A 27,885-nucleotide genomic window follows, 5' to 3' on the forward strand; every position below is an offset into this window, starting at 1 on the left:
TCAAATGTTAAACATCTAAAAGTAAAAGTCTTAATAATTTCTATTTCACTTCCAGGATGTAGCATTAAGTAATGGACAAATGAGTTATTAAATATTTACCTCTGCACTGCTGAGTCACATTTACAAATACTATGTTGTCATTTGTTTTTATTATTATTTAGACCACTCTTTATATGCTGTAATTGGTTACAACCCCTGGCAAAAAGTATGGAATCACCCCTCTCAGAAGATGTTCATTCAACTGTTTAATTGTGTAGAAAAAAAAACAAGCACATACATGACACAAAACAATTTTCACTCAACAATCCAAACTTCTGGCTGTATAAAACACTTAAAAAAATTATTTTAATCATGGAATTATAATGAATTTAATTACTTGGCTGTTTAAGTGTTACAGAATATTTTTACCTACTCTCCGACCACAGATTTGATCCTACAGATGCAGTAAAATGAGGAATAAAGAAAGCTGAAGGTGGGATTTGTCTACACATATTTTATAATCTGACTATGCAAATATGATGATTAATGGCTATTCTATAAATATGTAGCTGCTGTATGTTAAGACTTTTTTTTAAAGCAGTAGAATCCATATGATCTGGTAAAATGAATAAATAAGGTGCTATTCTGATATATTTAGTGGGACACAGCCAAGAAATATTGATCCAAAATGTTTACTGTTAGCCTCTCTTTCTTTCCTCTAACAGAAAACGTTACCATGTAAAGTATGTTTTCACTGAAATAACAAATAATCAAATAACAGACTTTTATTAGGTTTAATCTTAAAATGACATTATATAAATCCTCTAGCATAGCAGTCCATGAGTTCTGATTATGTAAGGATTAACATGATATACTGTTCTGTTATATGAAAATAATGCACATCTATGATACAGCATCTATTCCTTTTCTCTGTCCATACATTTTTTGTACCACCTTTCCAAAACGATTGTGGGAAACCTGGAGTCTATCCTAGGAGCAGAAAATTTAAGTGACACCCTGGACTGGGTGCCAACCATCACAGGGCACATTCACAGACACACTCACACACCTATTGACTCACTACAGACATCTAAGTCTATCAGTTTAAATCTATCTATCTATCTATCTATCTATCTATCTATCTATCTATCTATCTATCTATCTATCTATCTATCTATCTATCTAGACAGACAGACAGACAGACAGACAGACAGACAGACAGACAGATAGATAGATAGATAGATAGATAGATAGATAGATACTTTATTTCTCTCAAATTTAAGACCTCATGTCTTTGCACTGACGGAGGAAACCCGGGGAGAACATGCAAAATCTCCACACAGAGGTGAAATCGAACCCCCAGAGATGGTGTGACAACAAAAGTGCTAACCACTAAACCACCACAGTTCCTGTTCTTACTCGTCATAGCTGTCTTACTGCTCTGTCTCTTTTACTCAGAAAACAGAAAGTGTAAAATCCTCTGACCTGAAAACTATTTTGAGCAAAAGACTGTTACAAAGGGCTTTACAACCAAGACTGCTTTAATAAATCTTACCAATATGTAATCTAATAAATGTTTTCTAACAAATACATCACCACATCAAGTTTTAATCTGTTTAGTATTAGTATCGGATGACATGACAATTTCCTTTCCTTACTATAGAAACAATAACGCATTAGAACATTGTTCTATATTACAGCCAGAACTACTGTCCAATCAGAGTCGAGCCTCGTTGTGTTATAAATAAGTAATCATGCGTTCGTATAAAAATTGGCTCAGGAGCGAGTCAGCGGCTCCACAGCGCCCTCTAGCTCTTCCAAAACTTTCTGGTCTCTGAGCGATTTCCTCCTCCTCCTTGTTTTCACTTCCTGTTTTGTAAAGGGAGTCACTCAACATAGATTCGTTCATTTCAGCTTTACAGAGGTGTCTTTTTTCCTTAGTTCTTCACCCAGGAGGTTAATTAAACGCTGTAATATCTCACATTTTAATGGAGGGTGGATTGATGAGCTGTCCGCGGTCCTGATGGATTTTACCTAGATGGTTTTGTTTTCCAGTCCGGTTCATGGTTTCTGTCTCTTCCCTTTACTGGAATGATTCTCAGTCCAGTTGAAAACTTTACAGCCTTGGTTTAAAAACACAAGAGACATGTCAGAGCTGTAGAGGAAGTGTGTGCTTCGTTTGCACTTTCGTCTTGTTTTGTTTGTGTGAACTTTTTACTTTCTCATACGGATCCGGTGGTGAACGTGTCCATGGCCGAGCTGAACGTGGCGCTGTGCTGCTGCTGCCGAAAGGCTCTGCCTGTGGCCGGTAAAGCTCGGGACGGGACTCGATCACTCGGTCGCTGCCGGCTGGTGGACGTCGCCTCGGCATCCAACTTTCACAGCTTCTCATTGCGTCACTTCCACCTGGACCTGCGAGTGAACTTCGGCTTGAAGAGGATCACCGGCTGGCAGGTTCTTGAGCTGGCGACGCTGCAGCCCGGTGTACAGACTCTGGTGCTGGACGCGCACCCGTCTTTACTGATCCACTCTGTAGACTGTAAGGTCCCAGGCACGTCCGGATCTCCTGATATCATGTTTTCTCTCTCTTACAACCTCGAGTCATTCACAGACTACGGGTCCTCGCTCCGTATCGCACTCCCCGTGTCCGCCATCCGGCCACACCGACCTTTCAGGGTCACCATCCGCTACACCACTACTGATGGACCTGCGGTAATGAAACAACATTTCATTTGTCCACACCCCTGAATTTCTTTACGAGGGTTTGTCTGGGTGTCTGTACGTTTGGGAATGTGGTAGCATAGTAGTTAAGTTGTTGGGCTAACAATCAGAAGGTTGTGAGTTCAAATCCCATGTCAACCAAGCTGCTACTTTTGGGCCCCTGAGCGAGGCCCTTAACGTTCAGTCATATAAAAATGAGATAATTTAAGTCGCTCTGGATATAAGGGTGTCTGCTAAATGCTGGAAATGTACATGTTTGGCCAATTTGTCAAGTTCTCAACACTGGTCCAGGAGGAGAATCTCCTGTCCAGCACATTTAAACGGTTCCCCATCCTCTAACTTACTCATCTGATGAGTTTAATCTGGTGGAACTAAAATGTAAAGGAATAAAGGATTCTCTAGGGTCAGATTTGGTAACCTGTGGATGTCATTCAATAAACTGCAATATTTGAGCCTACTTCGGCTCCTTCTAGCTGAGCAGATATTATTTATATTATTTGACTTGTGAACCATCATGTGCCTTGACATGGTAGTGCATGGTACCTGCTGTGAGATTAGTGTTGCTGGGGTTTTCAAACATCTTGAGCACATCCTGTGTCAACTGTGCTGTAACACTGAGGTGTGTAAAAACCGTAGCAATGCTGCTGTGCCTGACGCACCACTACCATATCAGTGTTACTGCTGTGCTGAGAATAGTCCACCACCTAGTTAATATCTGGGCAGTCATGGTGTTGAACACTTTCCACTGAAGGACAGGGTAGAGGACACATTTTTACAAAGCAAAAGATAGGCTTTATATGGTACTGTATGAATGTATATCAAAGCAGTGGTTTGTGAAATATCCCTGATCCAATACCTGATCATACAGTAATCAAGACCTTGATTATGTCATCGTTTCATTCATTTCTTAGCAGTAGTTTGTTACATCAATACAAACAGCAACATGCATTACTTTATCCAGCTGCTTCTATGGGAACTGTTTTCGTTATATTTATTTCTTGTATTGTGTCTGAATAAATATTAATTTCTTGTTTAAAGAACAAAGGAGAGTCTAACGCTCCTAATCGTGCTGTTGTTTTGGCTGTTTGTTACCGACAGCTGTGGATGATCTTCAACACAACAGCACTATTGCTCTTGCGATATTGCTTAATTTGGGTGTTCCCGTTCTGACATTATACCCTCTGTCTAAAATTCAGTTTCAACCCTTATTAGATCTGGATAATCAAGCTGATTATGTCGATACACTGACGTAAGCGAAATGGTTTGCCTTGCTTGTAAATCTGTATATCACCAGATCCCTAGAAAGAAAGAAAAGGAAAGAAAATACATTTCATAATTAGTCTAATCGTAATGACTGTTTTCGTTTCCTGCTGTATTTATGCTATTTACGGATATTCTAGGTGTCGTATTATGGTGATAGTGAGTCTGCTTAGCTAGGGCTTCTGTCTGGAGAGGACTGTGTAGGGGACAAAAAATCTGGCATTTTTAAGACATGGGCACAAGGCCCAGGAGACTGCATTTGCACATGGTGCATAAATTTTAGAACAGCCTTGTTGACGATTTCTCTCACAGTGGTGCCTGTATTTAACCCCGTCACTGAATTCATAACTAAATCTGAACATGATTTAATGGTGCGAATATTATAAAATTCTGTATTATAAGAATTAAGGAGTCGCAAATGAAAAGCATGTAAATGCCACATATTTTCTTGGTGTGTAAGAGCAGAGAAATGACTAAACCACGGTCAACTGAAGTACAGTTAGACACCGCTGATCAAAGCAGAGGCAGCTGTTTGCTTGACAAAGTGCTGTTAAGGCTCGCAGTACCCGTGTGGCACATGACTTTTTTTATAGAGAGTATCGGTGAAGGCCGTGTTTCATCCCTGCACTAAATATAGCCAAGAGAAACTCCCCCATACCCCATAGAGTTTTTCTCACTGTTTATCGAATATTCCTCTTCACTTTCAGTTCTCATTAGTATACAGTATATGGGGGCAGTCTTGTGCTGTGTGGCTTTGCTTAGACGATCTCGCACAAATGTCAGTACGAGGCCGCTGATGCCAACGTGTTGTGTGGATCTTCGTGTTCCTTTTAGTGATCAGGCATTTTGACAACATGACCACATTCCTAAGGAGTTGAGTTGGGTTTGTTTCAGGCTTCAGAAGTCCCAGAGGAAAAGCTAGAAAAGTTCATATGAAAGGATCACCAATCCTAAAGCACAAAGTGTGTTCAATTTCTCATTCCTTGTAGCACACGTGAATACGTTAAATGTGAAAATTTGGGCCGATTTCACCCAAATGAGACACGTTTGGCGTCGGAAGTTCTTTGCTTTTTGCAAAGGAGCTACAAGGCAACATGTAATGGAGGTTTATATTTATAGCTGTCGGTTTTTAGAAGAACTACAGGATGTCTAAAAAGTCTCAAGACGTAGAGGAAATTAGCAAACAGAGTCTTCTATCCTAAATTTGGCTCCCAGATTGGCAAGAGTGTTTTGGGCTTTTCACCAAAAAAAAAACAAAAAACTTTTCCCCCCCAAAAATGAATAATAATATAAAATATTTGATATTCTATATATATATATTTAAATTTGGAAGCTGTTTTGCAAAAACGTGTTCATTTCCAGAGCAGAGATGGGGGACTCGAGTCATATGACTTGACTCGAGTCAGACTTGAGTCGCAAATTTGAGACTTGAGACTTGCTTGACAAATATTAAAAAAAGACTCAACTTTGAGACTTACTTGTGACTTGCACATGTGTGACTTACTCCCACCTCTGGTTTGGAGACTGTTTAATCATATTTGTCTCATTCACGTGTTCTATAAAATGTACATACGGTGGTATTGTGCGGGGTGAAAAATAACTACCCTTACCTCGTATCTCTGAAACAAAATAAAACACTGCACGTACGTTTTAGCTCGATGGTGGACGATTCGAATAAAGTGAAAATGCTGAAAATCTGTTTTGAAATGTGTTTGATTTTTTTCAATGGTTTCTTTCTCCTGTTATGTTTGTCTTGATCTCTGTCAGATCTGGTGGTTGGACACAGAGCTAACGTGTGGTCAGACTCGGCCGTTGGTCTTCACTCAGGGTCACTCCGTGTGCAATCGTTCCTTTTTCCCTTGCTTCGACACTCCAGCTGTCAAAAGCACCTACTCCGCTACCATCAGGGTGAGTCTGGATCATTTTTCACAGCCAAGTCGATCAGATCAACACGCACAGAGCCGTTAAGTTAGATTAGATTAGTTATTAAATATCACCGACTAGCATCTATTCATTTAGCAGATGCTTTTACCAGAAGCGACTCCAAACATGCAGCGGAGAACGGACGCCATGCTAGCATACAAGATTTTTAATAACAGAGTGATAGAGAAGTCGAGGTGCATGTAAGAGCTACAGAATTTTGTCAGTGATGGAGTTAGGATTAAGGGGTAAATTGTTCACAGAAGGACAGAAGTGACAGTCAGCTTGAAAGTTCTCGAGAGTTCTGAGTCGGCACTACCATCAGTGTGGGGTTATTTACTCAGTAGCTCTAAGCTCCTAAATGAGCTCCTAAATGAGGGACATGGTAACCTAGTGGTCAAGGTGTTGGACTACCGATCAGAAGGTCATAAGTTCAAATCCCAGGTCCACGAAGCTACCACTGCTCAATTTCTCAGTCGTATAAAAATGAGTTAAAAATATAAGTCGCTGTGAGTAAGGGTGTCTGCCACAATGCTGTAAATCTAATGTAATAATGCAATAGTTTCTATAGCAACAGCTAAGAGCAGAGTCTTGTGTAGTGGACATGTTAAATAATCAAATTTCTATGATAATATCTTTACTGATATGGTGAACGTTTCTATAGGTATTGATTTAACGAGTGTGTCCTTTATTACATTTATCATACGCTGTTATTTAGAGCGACTTACATTTAACCTCATTTCAAACTGATCAACTGAGGGTCAAGGGCTTTGCTCAGGGGTCCAGCAGTGGCAGCTTGGACTCACAACCATCTGATCAGTAATCCAACACCTTAACCACTAGGCTAGCATAAGTTTTACCACCACGGCAATGTCCACATGACCGGGAGGCTGGTGAGGGTACAACTGTTTGTACCAGTTATAACCTGACTGTTTAACATGTTTTGTGCATCTTAAATGCAATTATAAACTGATAAAAAAAAGTACAACACCTTCTTTAGTAAATTGCTGTGGTACAAAAGGCACAAAGCAAAAAAGTTTGGGACGTTCTGTTATAGAAGCTTCAGGGTGGTTACAGAAACACGGCTTCTCGTCCTGGTCGTTGATTATTTCCCTATAACGGCACACCCTGAAATGTTGCGTTAGTTATATTTCACAACCTTATTCGTAATCCAACTCTAATTTTAGTGCGAGTTTCACTTTCTTGAGTCAATATGTCTTCTTTCTCTCTTTCTTTTTTCTGTAGCTGTACTCTACTCACCTATTTTCTCACTTTCGGTGAAGACACATTTTTGTTTCTCTCTCTAGTCGTTTCCTCTCAGCTTTCTGTGTGTGTGTGTGTGTGTGTGTGTGTGTGTGTGTGGTGTTGTCTGGCAGGTTCCAGATGGGGTGACTGTGCTAATGAGTGCCTCCAGGAGTGTGTACTCTAAGCAGGACCGGCTGTTCCAGTTCTCTATGGAGTACCCTGTTCCTGCCTATTTAGTGGCACTGGTGGCTGGAGATCTACAGCACGCAGACATCGGCCCCAGGTGCGCGTGAAGAGAATGAAGCCTTAAATCTAAACTAAAATAAACAAAAACTCTGCCGTCTATCACTCACAGGCTTCTCGGGATCTCATTGCTCTTTGTGTATTTTGTGCCTGTGAAGTGAAAACTGGTCCAATCCTAGAAGTTTAGGTGTTTTAGTCAGGTGCCACGATAATATAGGAATGCGATATGTGTGTTAAAGTTTCTCAGGAATTCCAACGCTGTTGAAACGTCATATAAAAAAAATGGTAGAATGAAAGGTTATGGTATTTTTTTATATTATATATTTTGTGTGTATATATATATAAGTGAACAATATCATATTGACTTGATGCTTCTTTTCTTTTAATTTTACGCACCATCCAGTACAAACAAGGTGACACACACACATTTTGACAGTTTTTATGTATTTGAAAAGAAAAAAACATAAGAAGCAAAGCTTTTTCATGCTTTGCAGTTTAGCCACATTAATAAGGCAATGATTAATTAATCTTCTCCTCAAGACTCTTTATTTTGGGATAAAAAGACGCCAGCAGTTAGAGTTTTTACGACAAGCTTTTTGAAGCGTTTACAACACGGTTTATCACCCGGATACTTTTCATGCCACAGCATACAGGTCAGAGATACAGGATGGGAATAAACGTGTCCAGAAGTTGTCGACAAAACCGCAAACAGTCCGAGCGTAAGGATCGGTGCCGAGATCGAGGTGTTCAGACCTAACCTAATTAGTAAATCCAGTGTTGGCCTGGAAGTGTTGTGTTCACATGGTCACATCTCGGTCAGCTTAAAACCCTCGTTTAGACAAACATCATATTGTATGCGTGGAAGTAAATAAATAAAACTGATTAAGAGATTAAAGTACAGACAGCCAGCTTTCATTAAAGATGTGCGTCTTTTCATGATAAAATAAATTTCTTTACGGGGGTGTACAAACTTTTGTACTATGCTATAATATTTGCCTGGATTTGTTTTTAAGTGTTTTTATGTAGATATATTTATTTAACGTGTGTGTGTGTGTGTGTGTGTGTGTGTGTGTGTGTGTGTGTGTGTGTGTGTGTAGGAGCCGTGTGTGGGCTGAGCCCTGTCTCCTGACCTCCGCTGTTAGTAAACTGGGAAGCAGTGTGGAGCGCTGCCTTGACGTGGCCGAGCAGCTCTTTGGCCCTTATGTCTGGGGCAGGTGAGCATTTGTTTTTCTGAACTTGGCTGTTGTGTGTGTGTTAATCCTTTCAGATGTTTGTTAAGAACAAGAGCCTATTATTAGCTGTGACACAATGCATTTCCTTACACCGGTGTGCCTGGACCATAAAAGTCTGAGGTCACAGCCAGGATCATTTATTTAAAAGTATACCATTACATTGTGCTCGGTTCAGAGATGACAGAAATCACTGGTAAAAGGAAACCCTCTATGGAGTTTGTCTAAATTCTGTCTAAATATAGCACACCAGGTAGATTGCTGTGTCATTATGGCAAATGCTGGACTTGCAATGTATCATATTTAACTGTGTCTCATCCTGCCTCTAAAAAGTTAGATAAGGGGATATTCGTGCACAAAGTAGGTACAATATGTTACTAAACTGAACTAGAATAAGTACTGAATTCACTACACCGCAGTCGTCACATCGAAACACATCGAAACCACAACAGCCCCTAACTACTTCTGCTGCATAGAGCAAGTGGTGAACCACAGACTTCAAAACAGTACATCATCCATTTATATCCTTGGAAAATGACACAGCCTTGTTTTTAATATAGTTTGAGGGAAAAAAAATAATATTCATATTTTATTAAAAAAAAAAAACATTTAATTGCAACTGATCAATTAATGAATCTGTTGGATTTTTTTTCTATTCAGTAGATATTCAAAAAAAAAATTTTTGATTATCTTTTAAATATCTTTAAAATGTATTGAATACAAAATATTCGTAATTATTTATTTTATATTTAGTGCAAAGTGATCATGTGAAACAAATGAGGGACAAATACAAAGTCAACGTATTCTCTGTGTGTGTGTGTGTGTGTGTGTGTGTGTGTGTGTGTGTGTGTGTGTGTGTGTGTGTGTGTGTGTGTGTGTTTGTGTGTGTGCACAATGTAGTGCATGCTAAGAAAAATTTAACAATATTCTGTTGAACAAGAAAAATAACTTTTAAAGGCAGGGTCTCCGATTTTTGAGAAATGAGTTGGGCTGAATAATAAACAAAACAAAATATAAATAATAAACAAAAATCAAAACAAAAAATCAAAACAAACGTGTAGACAATGAGCAGAAAGGGGCGGGGCTTGTCAATATGTGGCAGAGAGAGTGTTCAGTGCGCATGTGTGACATTAGCAGAAAGCGGTTTTAACATTGACATGGAGGATAAAAACAAAGAAAGAAAGCGAAGAAAGACTAACGATAAGGCAAGAAGTAGGACGTGTTAATATAGGATCAGCTTTACAGCGCTGGAGAGAACTGAAGGAGCAGGAAGTTGGCCACATATTCACAGGTTGGAGTTTCCCGAGTCAATAACTCCTGAGCTAAACGCTGTTACTACACAAATAACACCTCTTTTCTATCGTAGTAATGTAGAGAGGCAGCTACAACCGTGTTTTGTGTAGTAACAGCGTTTAGCTCAGGAGTTACTGACTCGGGAAATTCAACTTTACTTAAGACTCCGAGGCGCTTTTTTCCTTCTCGATAGGTGAGTAACGTCGGTTTTGCTTTGTTACACAGAACTAATATATGCCCTTGTCCTTTGCATGATTATGCTTGTGTGTCATTTTTGCTTGTTTGTTTATCTGCAATAGTATTGTTCTTCCCCTCAGCTATGATAAAGACACATTTCTTTCCATTAGTTGCCTGGGTTACGTATGTGTGGGCGGAGCTATCAATATAGGGGTGGCTCCCATTTGGGTTAGGGGCGTGTTTGTTTTGGTGATTCAAATGTCGACATTGGCTTTCAAAAACCGGAGACATTGCCTTTAACTTAACCCATACAGTGAGTCGAGTCATCATTCCATATATGGTCAAAATATCTCACTATAGTCTTTAAGTCAAAATAGAAGTTTAAATAGTTTCACTACTCGCTCATCCAACACTAATAATGCACTTGCTCTGTGGCATGAGTTGTAATTTGATGAGTCGGCATTTATTTGAGACCAACAATTTGGCAAAAGTTGCCAGAGATAAAGTTTGCCAAGACAGCCAACATTAATTCACACCTTAAATGAGCTAAACTAAATATGGACCATGTTTTTTTTTAAATTTAAGGGTTGAATTTTAAGCCATAAAGAACCTGTCGTCTGAGTGCCTTCTATCCACAGGTACGACATTGTATTCCTCCCTCCTTCATTCCCTATTGTGGCTATGGAGAACCCGTGTCTCACCTTCATCATATCCTCCATTCTGGAGAGTCAGGAGTTCCTACTGATTGACGTCATTCATGAGATCGCTCACGGCTGGTTTGGAAACGCCGTCACCAACGCCACCTGGGAGGAGATGTGGCTCAGTGAGGGACTAGCTACGTATGCACAGAGACGCATCACTACAGAGGTTTATGGTACACACACATGCACACACACACACACACACACACACACAAATACACACATACAGTGTTGATCTCTCTCTCCAGTATACAGAAAAACACCACACCATTGTTTGGCGTTGAGCCTCATTTAACACAATCTTAGTAAAATTGTATGTAGATGTTTGACGTATGTCGATAAATGCCAATCCCTCGTAATTCGTTACGCACTCTCAAGACACAGCTGATTTATTCAATAAGGAGTAAAAACCTATAAAATGTAAAAATCACAGCAAGCTGAAAATGTCTTAATGTCAACGCTTGACCAAAATCTAAACATCGTCCAATAATGCAGCTCAGCCACTGCGGTGCCCCAGCTACCACCGACTCCCACATTTCCTGTTAATTTAGTCCTTAATTAATTCTATTTGTCTTAATTTCTGCATTTGTCTTGTAATGCAGCACGTGTATGTAGTCGTGTTTCCGGAAATTGCGTCGTTATTGGTTTATGACCCAGGGAGCCGATCTGAGACGCACCCAGTGTTAAAAGGGTGTGTCTTTTATTCAGAAATTTGGTCTTTTAATTTTTGCAGGCGAAGCCCTCACCTGTCTGGAGACGGTCTTTCGTTTGGACGCGCTGCACAGACAAATGCGTCTTCTTGGAGACAACAATCCAGTCAGCAAGCTTCAAGCCAAGTTTGAGCCAGGTTACTTACCTCAAGGCCAAAAGTCTACTAAAACTTCTCGCTAGATTTTTTCATCGTTCGTCTGAATTTCAACGTTATTCTGTCTCTTTACTTGCCTCTTCACCTCAGGGGTTAACCCCAGCAGTCTGATGAACCTGTTCACGTACGAGAAAGGCTTTTGCTTTGTCTCGTACCTCTCCCAGCTGTCCGGCGACATCAAACGGTTCGACACTTTCCTCAAGGTAAATGCCATGAGAGTGCCATGCATCAATAGATGCAAGGTTTGATGCTTTAAGCTTCTACTAATCTAGTTGCAATTGATAAATAAGAAGTGGATCATGGTAGCTTTAGTAGTTAAGGTGTTAGATTACCGATCGGAAGGTTGTGAGTTTGAATCCCAGGTCCACCAAGCTGCCACTGCTGGGCCCCTGAGCAAGGCCCTTAACCCTCAATTGCTCAGTTGTTAAAAAAAAAAAAAAGAAAAAAGAAAAGTAAGTCGCTCTGAATGGGGCGTCCGTCAAAATGCCGTAACTGTTAAATGTTAAGTCTCTGTGATACTAAAGATCTGTAACATATGAAGCATTTAGTAATAGCAGATTCTAGATTCCTAACTAGAATTGTATTGGAACTAAAACCTTAAAAAACTCCACTGATCAGTAGAGTACAGCATCGCAGCATGCCAGATCATCACTTATCATATCCCATTTATTTAAATGAGCTTTACTGTCCTTTTATATAACCATGGCTATTCATTTATTCGTTCGTTCGTTTATTTGTTTGTTTGTTTGTTTGTTTGTTTTTAAAGCACTTTTATCAGGTGAAGCGTAACCAAATCTACAGCACTTTTTTTTCTAACATCAAATGTTACCTGAAAATGTGTAAAAAAAACAACATTGTCTTATATACAAGCGTTAATACTTAAAATGCCGCTCGCCATCCTTGTTTTTTACGAGCTCTAAGTTTCGATGGTGAATGCAGTGCTGTTTAATTCTCACTCCTTTATCTGTTTACAAAGCCGGTATAGAATTCCTCATCATTACCTCAAATAATAGTGTTTATTTCTGAAGCTTGTTTCAGATGTTACTGTGACTTCTGTTGGTGGAAGGTTCAGGAACAAAAAGGTGTAAATAAATACAATGGTGCAAATATGTGCGTAGCTGGATTACTACAAAATAATTCTGTGTGATGATTATACGTGTCAAACATTTTGTAAGCTGTGAAACACACACACACAAACACACACACACATCAGTAATTATTTTCTTTGTGTAGGCCTACATCGAGCAGTTCAGGTTCAGCAGCGTCGTTGCTCAGGACCTGCTAGATTTCTTCCTGGGATTTTTTCCTGAGTTGAAGGAAAACTGTGTGGCGCAACGAGAGGGTAAGACTGTCTCACTCATACAAACACACACACACACACACACACACTTTTAAGCATTTCAGCGTCTTCCTATCCATATTTTAATTGTTGATACTCTGCTTTTTTGTGAACGACTTCTTGTCATACATCATGTACACAATCTTTATTTACACATCATTTTCTTTTTCACTTTTTTTCTGATATACTTCATTAAATATGACTCCGCTTTCTCAGTAGTAGATTGTCATTTGATATAATTTACTGTACAAGAGAAAGAGGTGTGGCTTCTGTGTCTTTACTAAATTTTACCCATGGAAAGTGACTGCCTTTTGCAACTGTGCTGACAATGACATTGTCACACTATGTCCCATTACTTGTGGAAGCCAGTCGATCATTTTCATCGCCATTATTCATGCCGAATGCCTTTAGCCAACACCCATGTTGCCGGTGCACCTTGTAGGTGAAAAATCTCTTGTAAATATATCTTGCCCTGGGCTGACTGTGTGATCTAGCGCTTTAACTAACGATCGTTTTGTCAGTCGAATAATCGGGCGGTTGTTGTTTCGATTAATCGACGAATCGGATAAAAACACAACATTTTTAAATACCTTTTTATTTTTATTTCAAATTCGATTTCCACATTGGGTGTAAAACTTTACACCATCACAATGTTTTTTTTTCCAGTTTTTAAGCATAAAACTTTTGAACTTTTCAAACTTGAACCACAAACTCCACTGATCACGCTTTTAAACCTTGGTCTTCAACCATCGACAGCGGCAACGAGTCAATTTTGTGGCTAGCATCAGTTACAACGGCTGATATTTTCTCTGCACAAACTCACACGTAGTTGCTGTTTCTTTCTGAAAGTAGACAAAAAATATAATATCGAGTTAGTATTTCTGAATCATTTTTGTATATGAACAATAACGCACTAACAATTAAACAATTTCTAAATAATAAAATGCTGTTATGCACAAAATTCACTTAGAATGAAACTGAGCTTAAATCAAGAAAAATCTCCTTGCACTGCACCTTATAATGCTTTATTTATTTTGTATTATATTATTATATGTAATTGGTAACAAATTCTGATTAAAAACAAATATTGTTTGTTTTAATTTGACCGTAGTTAATGGTCTTGCACTACGACAATTACCGCTGTTTGTCATCTACGTCGTGAGATTACATCTACATGAGAAGTAACGCAGCTCTCCTTACACAATAAACAACAGATACTGTAGCCATGCAAATAAAGCACGCACACAGAAGGCATCTTTGCGTCTACAAATGCAAGACGTGGTGCATAGGAATGCTTTTAAAAAGCGCAGTACAGAACGCGAAGGTCTCAAGATGCGCCATGAAATCGCCACACCGTCTTGCTACTTTAAACGAGGCTTTCGACACTTGAAAGATAGAAAGTCAGTGAAATTTGTCATTTCTCTCTCTTCCATCTTCCTCAGGACTGGAGTTTGAGCGCTGGTTGAACGAGTGCGGTCCTCCTCTGTGTGAACCGGATCTATCTGCTGGCGTCGTGCTGACCGGGCCTGTCCAGCACCTCTGTGAGCTCTGGAGCATGGAGTCTCCTGACCGCCAAGCTATTGCAAGCTTCGACATCTCCACCTGGAGCACCTTCCAGACTGTTCTCTTCCTGGACCGATTGCTGGACCGCTCACCTCTACCACCAGGTGAACACTTCCTTCTCGCACGTCGACACATTCTATCAGTTGGAGAACATTTTATATACGCTTTAATATACACTCTACCTCTTCTTCTTATTCTTCTGGCTCTGCAGAGGTGATGAGTGTCCTGTCGAGCTGCTACTCGGTTCTGCTGGACGGCATGAACGCCGAGGTCCAGATTCGCTGGCTGCAGGTTGTAGTAAGGAACAGCTTTTATCCTGACCTGCATCGTGTTCGCAGTTTCCTGCACAAACATGTGAGTATATACACCTTCTCGCTATCATTCTCTCGGTACAGTCTTGTAGGTCTTATGAATATAAATAGCGCTGATGTAGAGGGGCGGGGCTACCAGGCACTGACTCGGGGTGACACAAATATTTTCAGGATGGCCGACGACACAAGAAATCTTTATCTGTCTTTACAAATCAGCGTTAAATAAATCACAGTTAGCTGCATCACAACACATGCTGTGACATCGTCACACTTTGACTTGTATTGGGAAGCGACTTAAAATACGATACGACCCTTCTGACATTTGTGCACTAGACAGTAGAGTACACAGTGTGTAGTGTCAGTGTGCAGCATGTCATTTGGTACACAACACTAAGCTTTCTACAGATCAATTATAATGAGCTGTTTAAAAGCTTATGTGTTAAATAATATATAAAATACCTGTTCTGTTTGTTAGCTTGCTGGATCGACGAATACATTAACACTGGTTCACTAGGTTACAGACTTGGGACAAATCTCTGTTCAGGGCTTTAGTATATACTTGTCCTACGTGGCTTTTATTAAACCTACTGTACCTAGAGTGCACATTCTACACCTCAGCGCTGTTTGTGTCTTTTATAACCTAATCTCCTTCCTTACGTCTGTTTCTGTGAATCTCCTCAGACCTCACGCATGTACACAGTGCCTCTGTATGAAGACCTGTGCGGAGGAGTCCTGAAGTGTTTCGCTGTCGAGGTGTTTTACCAAACACAGGATCGCTTACACCCCAACCTGCGCAAGGCCCTGCAGCAGATTCTATTCCAAACCAGTGCAGTAAACACCTCCAGCACCCCGGCCCTGGTCGGCCAGACCCAGTCCACTCCGTCGCCACCCCCAGACCCACCCACTAACGGGACCATGGCCCTGCTAGATGTCAACGTGTCGGCGTGACCCTTTAGAGAGCTGCAGGGTCACACAGTAAGTGAACTGAGAAGCAAGCGGAGACTCCCGTCACCGTAGGCCAACCCCCTGTGCGTGTGTGTGTGTGTGTACGTGTGTGTGTGTGGGTGCGTGCACACTCTCTCCAACACTGGGATTTTTACATGCACCTTCAATATTCATATTTAAGCTGCTCAAGTTTTGTGGAAAGTGGAGGACATACAACATGTACTGTGTTTAAAGATGGTTATATTTTGTGTGTGTGAGAGAGAGAGAGAGAGAGAGAAAGAAAGAAAGAAAGAAAGAAAGAAAGAGAGTATTTTGGTGTCTGTGTGTGTCTGTCTGTGTGTCTGTGTGTCTGTGTCTGTCTGTGTGTGTGTGTCTGTGTGTGTGTTTGCACCTTGAAAACCTCAGATCACACAATGTGACTTGTAATGAACTCCGTATCAGAGACTGGAACTAAAAGCCAGCTAGTGACCTGTAAAAGCTGCTCATAGTTTAATGATAGACTTTGGCCAAAAACAAAAGGTACACACAGTTTTCCTTTTAATGCAGATCAACGACGATTAGTCGAGGCGTGTCCGGAGCGGCTTCTCCTTCTTTCGGCTGGAGCTCATGGCCTCTAGTTTAATGTTGTTTATACATTTACATTCCTAAATCAGACACCAGCGCAGCGAGCGGTTGACAGAATCCTCCACCCTGAAGCACATTAAATAAGTTCCTGTTGAAATATTAATGATTCTTTTGCTATTTTGTCAGTAGGTGGGATACGAGAAGGTAGTGATTTTCTGCTGCAGTGTCGTCAATGGTGGAAAACCGTTAAGGAAAAATAGACCGGCCTGGAAAATAAAAACTAAAACAAGAAAAGAAATAAAAAATTAAAAAATCAAATCCGGATTTTAATATTAATCGGAGATAATCAGAGATGTGAATAATAAAGTCATTTAATAATGTCATAATAATGTCATAATAATGTCAGTGAATAATGTCATTTCCCCCCCCAAAAAATCTATCACTTTATAGCCAGAGACACTTTCTTCCTCAGAAAATAATTCAGTGTCAGTCCACACAAACATCGACTCTAGCGAAAGCTCTGAGCTGAAGTCAATGCAAATTGTGCATGAGAAGCGATTCAGATGATCATGTAGCGTTGATATATATTGCATATTTATTTGTTGTTGTTGTTGTTGTTTTTTTTTTATAAATTAAGATATGAATAATTACGGTATTTTATCAAACTGTGTATAAAAAATTGGACTAAATCAGCCGATTCGTGTCGAAGTTAAACATGTGATCTTTTAGACTACAGGCAACGGAAGCCGATGACTGATGTTTGCGTTGAGTTGAAATGGCGTCATATTCAATTTTGGCCAAACGATCACTTTTAAACCGAAGCCTCACGCGAAAGTATGTTCCGTTCAGCCGTATTCCAGATTAGTCCTGAATGAGTCTGACTTCCTCATGAGGATAATGGCATAAATGCACATTGGATAAAAAAAGAACTATTTCTTTGTTATCTTTCTTGAATGGTTTATTTGATTATCCAATCCTGGAGTCTTTTTCTTCTCCTCTTACCTCGAGTGGACTCTCAGGTGCGTCAGTGCTGAAGTGGCGGAGACACGTCGGTGCCTTTGAACGAAAGCTTTCAACACTCTTAAATATGGCTGCCCAAACTGACGAGCATCTTCCTTACACTCTAAGCCATATTTGGGACATTTCTGATGTCAGTGTTGGAGAGAAATCTCCTGCAGGTTCCCTGTATATCATGCACACTTTTATCATTCTGTTTTTTTTTGTTTTTTTTTTTTCCTATTTTTTTTTTTGTTTTGTTTGTGTTTTTTAAATGAGATCGGGTTATTAGTTTGCCACCTTTTTGTTTTTTTTTCAGCCTCGTTTTAAACATACGTTACAGATTTCCATGTCAACACTTTTTTCCTCGACTCCATTTTGTTATTTGTTGTTTTTTGACCTTGAATGCCTTTAATATTAGACTAAATGCAACACAATAAATGCAAAAAGAGGTTTTAAGCTGTTGGGCCAGTGGGTTGGTTGTGAGAATGTGTGTGTGGATCAACATCAAACACCAGAGGCCTTAATAAACAAAGCCAAAACTGGTTTGGTTTCTGTTTTAAAGAAAATAAATGTCATGAAAATAAAGTGGTGTTTTTTGTTATTTTTTTGTTATTAGAATTCTCATTATTTACCGGTACCTATTGTTCACTATTTACTATTACACACCCATCTGTTCGTCCGTTTTCTGTACTGTTTATCCTACACATGTTCGTAGGAAGAGCCGGGACATGAGGCAGGGGGTCACCGTGGACGAGGTCTAGTCCCATCAATGGGCACAATCGCTCACACATTTATACACACACTATGAACAGAAGGCATGTACTTGTACTCAGGGAGAAAACCAGAGTACCCAGAGAAAACCCTTGAAGAACAGGGACAACCTGCACTCAACACACACCTTACAGAGGTGGGAATCAAATCTCTAAGCCTGGAGGTGTGATGCAAAATGTGTGAACTGTTAACATACCGTGCTCCCACTTTTTATTATTATTATGTAGTAAATAAAACATGGAAAACGTGTGTTATAGGGAAATAACAGTGACAGGGTGGGATAATGGTGTGATGTCCTTACTGAAAAAAAGGGTTTTATTTCTGTTATACCGCAGCAATGTACCAGGAATATTTTATTATGATGGGGACTAATTATAAACATACTGTAACATTTCAGTTCATCTGGTTATAACTCTCTCTCTCTCTCTCTCTCTCTCTCTCTCTCTCTCTCTCTCTCTCTCTCTCTCTCTCTCTCATGCTCTCTCTTTCTCTCCCCTCTCTCTCTGTCTCTCTCTATCTCTGTCTGTCTCTCTCTCTCTCTCTCTCTCTCTCTCTCTGTCTTCCCCCTCCCCTCTCTCTCTAAAGTAATGAAGCAAACAAGCCAAGCCTGGTTTATTGAGAAACCAAAAAAAAAATGTTACAAAGCACTAAAACTGCAGACTCCTTCTATAAAAGATAAATAAAGGCTTATCAACGGTTATGTTTTTTATTTGTTAATAACAGATTCTTACAGGCTTATTATTTGTCTAAGATTATGAGGTGTACCTGTCAACCAAGGCTTTGTGAAAGGGTTTTTATTCTAGAAATCATCATTCATTCAATTATACACTTTACCATGCACCTGTGATGTGTCATGGAGATTTATTGTGGTCTGGAAATGAGAAAGACGACAAACCGACAGGAGGCGCAATATCACTTTCAATGCACCTCTGGTTAAGGTTGCCAGATTTAATAAAACCCTCAAGCTGTCAACGTATCATCAGTCTGAAAAAAAAACAGGCAAGTAAATAAGCTTTGGAATTGCATTATTGTTTGTTTGTTTTAAATCATATTTATAAGGTCTCTGTATTAATGAAAGTCTTGTTCCTGATGTTATTAATGAAAAATAACCCAGTGACGTCAATTATGGTTGTATTGAACGAATATGCAACAGGTGCAACAGATGGTTAAAGTAAAAAGACCGAATTGCCAGCTAATAATTTAGTATTTATATTAAAAAAATAATTTGCATGCATTTATTTGCATCCTTAATAAAGCAATACAATTAAATTATTTAATTGTGAATGACATTTAAAACAATTGTAAGATTGACCTTTGGAAAATACTTTATTTGTTGTTTAATAATAAAAAAATTCACAAATAAGCTGTACATCATATTTATACAGACCTGTTGTGTTTTACCTTAATGTTAACCATCACAATCTGGCAACCCGACAGTTGAACAGCGGTGGTATATGATTACAAGTACAATCTGGCAACCCTACCGTTGAACAGCGATTATATTGATTCTCAGTCCAATCTGTCACCCTACAGTTGAACAGCGGTGTAATTGATGCTCAGTCCAACCTGGCAACCCTACAGTTGAACAGCCTTGATATTGATGCTCGGTACAATCTGGCAACCCTACATTTGTACCCGGTGCTATTGATGCACAGTCCAATCTGGTAACCCTACAGTTGAACAGCGGTGAAATTGATGCTCAGTCCAACCTGGCAACCCGACAGTTGAACAACGGTGAAATTGATGCTCACTCCAATCTGACAACCCTACTGTTGAACAGCGGTGAAAAAATGATGCTCAGTCCAATCTGGCAACTATACAGTTGAACAGCGGTGATATTGATGCTCAGTCTAATCTGGCAACCCTACAGTTGAACAGCGGTAATATTGATGCTCAGTCCAATCTGGCAACCCTACAGTTGAACAGCGGTGATATTGATGCTCAGTCCAATCTGGACCAGTCTGATGTCGCTTCGTCTCTGGACAATACCTGTGCAAAAGGCTAATAAACTACGGGATTATCTGTCATATTCGTTTAGATTATCCGTGCTATTATTAATGACACACGTAGTCTGTTAGATAGTGTAATAATCGCGGTACAAGTTTACAACCTATTACAAATCGTCTGTAGTTTATTTGCGGTTTATTGTTATATAGAAAGTCAGCGGAATTGTCAATAAAACGCGTGACAATATCGGACAGAGAGGAATATTACGCCAGGCTGTGATACCGTAAAGACTGTAGTATATTACGGGTGAAATCGGAGCGTCAAACCGCTTTATTGTATAAAAAAAAGAGTAGAATAACAGCGCAGAATCCCGGTGAAAAGAGCTCAGCGGTTCACCTCATCAGCCTTCACCGGCGTCCCGGCGCCCAGGAGCGGCTTCGGGAGGTACGCGAGTCCCGATGCTCCCGGCCTTCTCCACCCCAGCGGGCCGCAATGGGGGAGACGAAAATTATCTACCACCTGGACGACCAGGAGACTCCGTACCTGGTCAAAGTGTCCGTCCCGGCAGAAGAAGTCACACTGGCACACTTTAAACAAGTCCTTAATAAACCTAACTATAAATTCTTCTTCAAATCAATGGACGATGATTTCGGGTAAGATTTAAATGGTCATGATTCAGACTCAGTTTGTTTATGAGACCCTGTTACAGTCATGATGTCCGTGTTATCTGAAAAAAGAACTAGATTTTAAACCATTTCCTAGTCTGTTTCCATTCACACAACCTGGGTTATTGTTTGGGGGGTAAAAATGCTAGGGGTTAAAAGGTGAGAAATGTTTTATACATGTTTACATTCTGTGGCTTTAAAATGAAGCATAAATCTGAACAGCTTTCAAACACTAAACACACGTATGTTTGTAATGGAGGACATTTGAGCTGTATATGGATGTTGGTATGAGGAGGGGACGGACTGTGAGCTTTTCATTTACAAGTCTGAAGTGTTTTCTCTTTTCTTCTGGATTTTTTCTTTCTTTCTGAGGCTCTGAGGAGGTCTGCAGGGTTTCTCAGGTCAACCAGACACACAGACGCTTCAGAGAAGAAAAAGAGCCCTGTTGGGGAAAGAGTGAAGAAGGAGTCGGGGCTTGGCGCTCGCTCTGTAGGACAGGAAGGGAAATTGGTTAAAACTAATCCAGTGGGAAATGATCCTCAGCTTGGTTTTAATCTTATACATCTGGACGGACTGATGACGGAATCGTACGACAGGTTTAATCGTGCGTGTGGACGACGCTTCGTCCGCTACCGTCTGTTTGTCTGCCTTTTAGTCAGATTAGAAGAGTTTCAGTGATAACGACTTGATTTATAATTCGTTCAAGTAAGATTCGATTAGATTATTGATCTTATTAATCACTGCTTGGGACAATTAAGCCAGAGCTGGAAAACAAACATAAGAAGTATACCTCGAATGTAAACGTAACAATGTGAAAGATTATTCTTAATTCCTATTTTGGTACGTAGTCTGATCAAGTATGTATTCGCAGTGCTTCGTTAACGTTAGAAGTAAAGATGAGGCCTATATTTGTCACAGATACATCATTATTATTTCCTAACAAGCTGTGATCAGAGTGCAGGGGGAGAGAGAGGAGACAGTTAAGGGCCTTACTCAAGGGCCCAACTTGGAGATGCTGGGGATTAAAACCCTGACTTTGTGATCGGTAGCCCAGAGCTTTTACCATGTAGCCATCATTGACCAGACTATAACAACAGCAAATGTTTTAAACTCCATGTTTTTTATATTGTAATAATATAATAATGATGTTATTATTATTACTATTATATAGTATTATATATACATATACATGACATTACCGTGTGCTTGAACATTTGAACAGTAGAATAGAAATAAATTCAAATAGGTCCAGTAGTTGTTTACAATTTAGATATAACCACTCTTTGCAAACATAGTGTGCAGAAATGCATCTAAGCACCTAAACAGCTATAGATGGTAGAATTATCACCTGGTCTTCTTCCAGTCTTCACCATGTTCCTTGAGGTAGCTGACATGAGTCAAGCCTGAGTCATGAGTCAAGTTCTGCTGACATGAGTCAACCCTGATGTGGTCTCGTGCATGAAATTTAGACATCTAATGCCTTCTAAGATGCTTTTCTGCTCACCATCATTGTAAAGAATAGTCATTCGTTAGCTCACACCAGCCTGGTCATTCTCCTCTGACTACTAGATTTCAACCAACAAGGTTTTTTTTAAGCTCGCATGATCACTGCTCACTGGATGTTTTCTGTGTTTTTTAGCCCATTGTGTGCTAACCATAGAGAATGTTTTCGGTTAACAACAACCTTACATTCCCTGAAAATCGCATCATGACTGCACAAATTATTTATGATGTTAGCTTTTAGCCTTTCCAAAGACATATGTAAGGGCATTTGAGGTAAAAAAAAAAAAAAACAAAAAAAACCCTCAATCTTCTAGGATTTTTTTTATTAGCTTGTTAGGTTCTTGTTGGTACCTCGGGGACCTGCTGACAGCGATCGAATGTTACATGGTTAAGGAAATAAAGTAGCAAATACAGAGCCTAGTGCTGTGGAAGGGTAAATTGCTTTTGCTCCTGATAGCTACTATAAAGCTTCTCATCAGTGTTAGGCGGTGAATTTTGCCGTAGGGCATGTATTTTATTATGTGGAACTTATTACAGGCACGTACACACGCTCTCAGGAAAACGGTACTTAATAGCGTCATTCCTTGTTTAATTACGTACCATAAATCATACTCGTAATGTTTTCATTTATAAAAGGTAAGGAGAGCATCCCATTGGTGGAAAAAAGTACAGTTTAGTACCCTTTTTTTGCTAAGAGTGCATCTTTTCTTTGTATCTCAGATATACGGGAACGGCGAGACTCTTTTACATGCGTCGGCCTTATTTTACAGCAGGCCACACACACACACACACACACATACACACAAATCCTAGCTATCCAAATCCTTCCAAGTCATCCACTCCAGCTCATACGATTAAGCAGAGCCAGACATGTCTGTTGTGTACATTCTGTCGTCCCAAGTCTGATTAGCTCATTTAGAAGATGTTCTGCATGGTAATGTTCTAGTTTTCGCCTTATTCACTGTTATTATCGTGGTCACTTCCTAATATTTTTCATAACTTCTGCAATTTGTTTGAAGTTATTTGAAGGGGCAGAACAAATGGGGGCATGAGGTAGGACTTGGGCTACCAATCGGAAGGTTGTGAATTCGATCCCAGGTCCACTAATGCCTCTTTTCCACCGGAAAGGACCGGGTGCTGGTTCAGAGCTAGCGCTAGTGCTGGTTCATAGTTGGTTCCACTGGCGAACCTTCTAAGAACCGGTTTGTCTTTCCAGCGCGAGTGTCACGTCACTGTATACAGGTCAAGTGTCCCAGCAACTTTAGCGCAGCGGTGGCAAACACAAACACAACGATGGTGGATGTTGCTTTACTGTTAATGCTCATGGCTTTGCGAACATACATTGGCATCCAAAAGCGGCGAATAAAACGTGTAAATGCAGCTCCATGTAATCTGTATAAACGGAGGTTGTAATCGATAAAGTACATAACGTTATTTTATCGTTAACACAGAAAAAAGTTAGCCTTAGCATGTAGCTACCTACTATCATGCGTGCTGATAATGTATCATATCGCGGTAAAGTAAAAGTGTATTAAACATTAATATACTTAAGGTACATTATCAAATGCTCTAACAGTAGCCCCGCCCACAGCCCCTGACGTAAGCGGTTCACAAGTCTAGACCAGCAACGTTTTGGTGCTACTTAAGAACCACTTTTCCTGGTTCAGAGCCGGTGCTTTGACTGGTTCTAAATTAGGCTCTGGCTCCGAACCAGCACTCAAACTGCCTCGGTGGAAAAGGGGCATAAGATGCCACTGTTGGGCCCCTGAGCAAGGCCCTTAACCCTCAATTGCTCAGTTGTATAAATATGAAATAATGTAAGTCGCTCTGGATAAGGGTGTCTGCCAAATGCTGTAAATGTAACATCGGCTCGGTGTGATGCAACCCGACCGACGGATTAGTTATTGTTGTTATTATATTGTTATATAGTGATTATCATTTTCTTATAACAGCACCTTTTGACATGGTTTATTCCTGGTACACTAACAGCGATTTGCCAGCAAAGTTTTTACTTAATCGTCAAGAAGGTGTTATATATTTTAAACCATTAAAGTGTTCTTGAACATTCACAAAACAAGCCTACGTTATAGCAGTGGGGAAAAAAAGCATAGTGAAAATGACAAAGTGCTGACACTCGAGAAATATTATAAACAATAGTTAGCTCCACGACATCAAACACATTTCATAATCCATTTATCATTATCTTTCGATTTTGTCTGGATTGTCCGTCACACGAGATCCTGCAAACGAGTTGTCGCTATAGAAACGACAACAATAAAGCGTTAATACAACCCTGTCAGCGTTACCGTTAATTAACCCAAACCTCCTGACCAATCAGAGAATTAAAGAACAAAGAACGCAAAAACACTGATACTTATTTGTTTCGTTTTAGTCACCCAAATTAACTGTAAATAAAGGTAGCTATTATATTCCTGTTGCTAATTCAGCTTCCTGTCCTGGAGAAAGTCATGCCTTATTTCTTCTGGCTATTTTTGCATCAGATCATCCTTTCGTCTACTCAGTAAAGGGTATATCGGGTCAGATTTCAGTATGTTTGTGTTTCTGAGCTGTAATAGAAGAGCGTGTTAAAAACATGACCGACAGGATGGATGGGGAAAAAAAAGTAGTCCAGCATGGAATTTTTTGAACCACTCAGTATGTAGGATACACTCGCGTTCCCTGTTATTTGTAATTAAAAGCATGATAAAAATATTAATCAGTGCTTTTGACCTTTTCTTTTATTGCTGCAATTAGATTGTAGTTTTCATTTTTACAGCGTACATGATATTTAACTTATATCATAATATAAAGTAAATCTTATTCATTTTTCAGCATAATGTATTAACTATCAAGGTTTTTTTTAATATGTTATTATGTATATATATATATATATAATGTGTTAAATATTTACTATTTTAATGATTTTATTTTAAGATCTAAAATGACTTGCAGTATATTTTACTTAAAAGATACACATCTTTAAATACCTCTGAAAATAGAACAATGTTTATAACCTCAACTTAAAAATCGTTTACATTTTAATTTGTAATTTTTTATTTGTTTTTTGAAAAAATCTTTTAATTAGATTTGTACATTTTTTATGAATGTATTTATTTGGGGTGTGTGTGTGTGTGTGTGTGTGTGTGTGTGTGTGTGTGTGTGTGTGTGTGTGTGTGTGTGTGTATATATATACTGTATATAAAATTGTATAAAAAGAAATCACTTAATTTTGAAGGTTTTTATTTAGGAAGAATTATTTTTTATTTAAAAAAATTCGAAGCATTTTTTATTTTTGCTCATAAAAACGACAACAACGGGTAAATGTAGGCGTGATTTCTTTAAAACAAATTTTATTTATTAAAAAATAATTTTGGGAAAAGGTGATACGCTCACATGCCTGGTGATGCATTTCTGGTACTCATGTTTAAACGGATTGTATGAACGCAGGATGTTATCGATGAAGACTTATGGTTCTACAGTCCACTGTCCTGTTATGGACTCATTTCACATATCCAGTTTATTTTTTCCCCTTAGCTTCACTAAGCACATGACTTTTCCACATCAACATCTCACTTTCCACCAACATGTACTTGTTATATTTATTAGAAGGTCTCAGGTTAGTCTTTGGCAGCCACCTGCTGTGACTTTGCTGAGCTTTTTCTAATAAAAGTTTGTTTGGAAAATGGCTGATCAGTGGTTCAGCTGAAATGTTTCCCTCAGTCGTGTTTTGGTGCAGCATCGAGGGTAACGTAGCTCTTAATGCAATGTCACAGAGACTTACAGTGGTATAAAAATACAGCGTTGGACATTTTGGACACAGGGTGTGGTAGCCTAGTGGTTAAGGTGTTGGGCTACCAATCGGAAGGTTGTGAGTTTGATTCCTACATCCACCAAGCTGCCACTGCTGGGCCCCTGAGCAAGGCTCTTAACCCTCGATTGCTCAGTTGTATAAAAATGAGATAAAATGTAAGTTGCTCTGGATAAGGGCGTCTGCTAAATGCTGGACACAACCGACTTTTTTTTTTCTGAGTGCAGTTTATTGTCATTGTGTGCAGTTAATGAGGAGGCTGTGTGGTTATTGTCCCTCTGAATTTGAATTTTATCTATTTAAGCAGTAACACATGACAGACCATGGTGTTATATTAAAGCTATTCATTCCAGCTCTGTGAGTGTGTGTATGTGTGTGTGTGTGTGTGTGTGTGTGGAGTGTGGTTGGGGGGTTAGATAGAGCGTGACGCATAAGTAGAGTGCTATCACCCCAAAGCTTTTGGCCGAGCTGTTCAGTTGCCGGCCAGCAAGGTAATTTGTTTGGGCCCTTCAGATAGCCTTGTTTTAAAAAGACATCTCTAGAATAAATTTAGTTCAGTCAGAAAACGGACCCCACAGTTATGAAGTGCGTCCTGTTCAATCGCAGCACACAGCAGGAGTCACGCGACGTCAGGCGAGTGGCGCGAGCAGCCTCTACTGTGAGAAATGACGACTGACAGGACGATGACAGATGAGAACTTTTGTTAGTATCATTTCTTCTGCTCATTTCTTTCTTCAGGTTTTTTCACAAAAATTCTGAATGCTCTCGGATTTACCCATTCGAATGTGGAAAAAAGTCCACTTGGTTGTCTTACAATGCAATGACCTTGTTGTTATGCAGGTTATGTAAAACATGCGTATGTTTAAATGTAGGAAAAAAGCTTACTTGGGTGTCTTATGGTGCAAAAATACAACATAGCTACTGTGTTGTTGTGTCATCGCTCATAGTGCAAGTCGGATCTCTCCGGCCCCTCATTTGGGAAACATTTCATGAAAGGTGACAAACTAATTAAAAAGCCCTGGCTCATGGAATATTTTTATTTATGCGACGTGGATACATTCTCTCTCTCTCTCTCTCTTATCTCGAGAGAGAGAAGAGGAGAGAGAGAGAGAGAGACGAGAGAGAGAGAGAGAAAGAGAGAGAGAGATAAAAAGGGAGAGAGAGAGGTAAACAAGGAGGAGAGAGAGAGATAGAGAGAGAGTGGATGGAGTGAGAGAGAGAGAAGAGAGATATATCGCGAGAAAAGAGAGGGATGTATACAACTTAGAGGTAGTGAGATAAAAAGTATCTAGTCTTTCTAAGCTCCCCGTCTACTGCTATCTTAATCTACCCAAAAGTCTCGGCGTCGTCCGCAGATCTCTCTCTCTCTCCTCTCTCTCTCTCTCTCTCTCTCTCTCTCTCTCTCTCTCTCTCACTCTCTCTCTCTCTCTCTCTCTCTCTCTCTCTCACTCTCTCTCTCGCCATTTTACCAAAAAAACAAAACAGCAATCATAAATCAATCATCTTTAGCAATCATCTTTTTGGTCCCTGAAGACATTGCTGAAGTGCTTACAATTCCTTCCTGAAACATTAAATAAAATGTCTCCACATCAGCGATCGTAGGTTTTACTTTGTTAAACCTGCTTTTTAAAATCTGTTTATTGTAAAAATCTCGTCTGCCACAGAAATCACGTTACAGCCATATAATATATAACAAGTAATAGAGAAATAATGCATTTCTCTTGACCAATCAGATTTGAGCATTCGGGTATGCTGCGCTATTGTGTCATAATGATAATGAGAGTGTATATATATATATATGATAATGAGAGTATTTGACAGTGTCTTAAGGTGTTTG

The 27,885-nt window shown here is 39.6% G+C and overlaps 2 protein-coding genes across 2 annotated transcripts in view; both read left to right on the forward strand.

Annotated features, from left to right (window-relative positions):
• The first annotated feature begins 1,831 nt into the window (after window positions 1-1,831).
• Window positions 1,832-17,955, forward strand: rnpepl1 (arginyl aminopeptidase like 1). The gene is made up of 11 exons (XM_027142833.2): window positions 1,832-2,691; window positions 5,728-5,868; window positions 7,257-7,408; window positions 8,466-8,582; window positions 10,706-10,941; window positions 11,502-11,615; window positions 11,724-11,836; window positions 12,867-12,975; window positions 14,415-14,639; window positions 14,747-14,889; window positions 15,528-17,955. Exons 1-11 carry the CDS (start codon window positions 2,230-2,232, stop codon window positions 15,792-15,794), a joined length of 2,079 nt encoding a protein of 692 aa, XP_026998634.1. The 5' UTR covers window positions 1,832-2,229; the 3' UTR covers window positions 15,795-17,955.
• Window positions 17,956-19,986: 2,031 nt separating this feature from the next.
• Window positions 19,987-27,885, forward strand: part of LOC113640418 (segment polarity protein dishevelled homolog DVL-3) — a 47,452-nt gene continuing 39,553 nt past the window's right edge. The window contains exon 1 of the mRNA XM_027142925.2: window positions 19,987-20,725. Coding sequence (XP_026998726.1) covers window positions 20,565-20,725 — 161 coding nt within the window. The 5' untranslated portion in view covers window positions 19,987-20,564. The remainder of the gene's footprint in view (window positions 20,726-27,885) is intronic.

Source organism: Tachysurus fulvidraco, chromosome 13, assembly GCF_022655615.1.
Source record: "Tachysurus fulvidraco isolate hzauxx_2018 chromosome 13, HZAU_PFXX_2.0, whole genome shotgun sequence".
NCBI classification, from domain to species: domain Eukaryota; kingdom Metazoa; phylum Chordata; class Actinopteri; order Siluriformes; family Bagridae; genus Tachysurus; species Tachysurus fulvidraco.

Excerpts from the sequence above, each read along its gene's own strand:
- rnpepl1 (XM_027142833.2), top strand. The coding sequence starts at position 2,230 with ATGGCCGAGCTGAACGTGGCGCTGTGCTGCTGCTGCCGAAAGGCTCTG. Across the intron at positions 8,583-10,705 it reads GGCCCTTATGTCTGGGGCAG|GTACGACATTGTATTCCTCC; the intron begins GTGAGCATTTGT and ends TTCTATCCACAG. Across the intron at positions 10,942-11,501 it reads CATCACTACAGAGGTTTATG|GCGAAGCCCTCACCTGTCTG; the intron begins GTACACACACAT and ends TAATTTTTGCAG.